At 20.8% G+C, this 1,302-nt stretch overlaps 1 protein-coding gene across 1 annotated transcript; it reads right to left on the reverse strand.

Moving 5' to 3' along the window:
* Positions 1 to 189: 189 nt before the first annotated feature.
* Phum_PHUM041630 (uncharacterized protein) lies at positions 190 to 933 on the reverse strand (the record flags this gene model as incomplete). The annotated part of the gene is made up of 3 exons (XM_002423133.1): positions 190 to 557; positions 625 to 769; positions 853 to 933. 3 exons carry the CDS (start codon positions 931 to 933, stop codon positions 190 to 192), a joined length of 594 nt encoding a protein of 197 aa, XP_002423178.1.
* Positions 934 to 1,302: the final 369 nt, after the last annotated feature.

Consider the following 1,302-nt stretch of genomic DNA (forward strand, 5'->3'; position numbering starts at 1 on the left):
TATTTAGTAATTATGTAAAATAAAAAATGAAAAGTTTTACAAAACATCAAACGATAATAATAAAAATTCTTTTATATTTTTCTTAGAAAACAATATTAATTTAACAAAAATTGAATTTTATTAAATATTAAATTTAACAGAATATATAATAAATATATATATGTAAAAATTATAATTTAAATAATCAATTTATTCTACAGTTGCTTCTTTTTTAAGTTGCCATTTTGACGAATTCAATTTTTCAAATGTCGTTTCATTTTGTAAAATGTTAACTTTTATAAAAGATAATGTGAGTAGAAATGAAATTGCTAAATCTTCTTTCTTTACATCATTTGAAACAATGTATGATTCAATACACTTTGGTGGTATTTGAATTGTGAAATTATCATTAGAACATTTATCTGTTAATGTTTTTATGTAATTATGCATTTCTAATTCTTTTATAATACTATTAACAGCATTACTGGATGATGTTCTATCATTTCCAATTAACAAACTAAATAAATGGTTGATGACGCTTTGTTTTTGAAAAAAAACTTTTTCTTCCAAATCGAATTCTAAAATGAATGATAAAATAATCGATAATGTAAATGAAAGAGAATTGTAAAAGCTACATTGATTTACCTTTGTTAATTCCATTTAATAATACTATAAGCATGGATGATAAATGAATTTCATTTATTTTATTATGTAATTCTTTTCCTCTTATAGAAAATGTTTCCATTACATACAAGTCAGAATCTGGTAAAGACAAATTAAAATTGTAAGCCTAGATAAAAAAAAAAAAATTTGGTGAGAAAAATTTTTAAAATTTTTACATTTTATTTATGTATATTATAACCTAAAACTAACCAATTTTAAAACTTCTGATTCATTTAATTTTGATCTGAAATTGTCTGGAAAAGGTTTTGAATTCCATTCCAAAACATTCATGTTTGGAAGTAGAGACACTTTCATCCAGGTAACATGTTTTAACCCTAATGATATGCCAGTAATTGTTGTTATTTTCTACAATTATAAAAATTCAGTTAAATGTTTATAAATTACTAATTAATGGTGTTTGTTTGTTTGTTTTAAATTAATTTTATTTGTTTTATATATTTTTACTTGTATATGGAAAAATTTTAATACAACAGCTAGTTTCGAAAAGCTTAACATTTTACAAAAAGTCGGTTTGTAATTATTATTAAATCTATAATTTAAAAAAAATCATTAACCTAAACTTACACTAATTCTTTCTGATGTCAACTTTGGAATTATTAATGATTTTTTCTGTTTACTCAATTTCAAATAATTTTTTTG

This window comes from Pediculus humanus, genomic scaffold (assembly GCF_000006295.1).
Source record: "Pediculus humanus corporis 1103172107391 genomic scaffold, whole genome shotgun sequence".
Lineage (NCBI taxonomy): Eukaryota > Metazoa > Arthropoda > Insecta > Psocodea > Pediculidae > Pediculus > Pediculus humanus.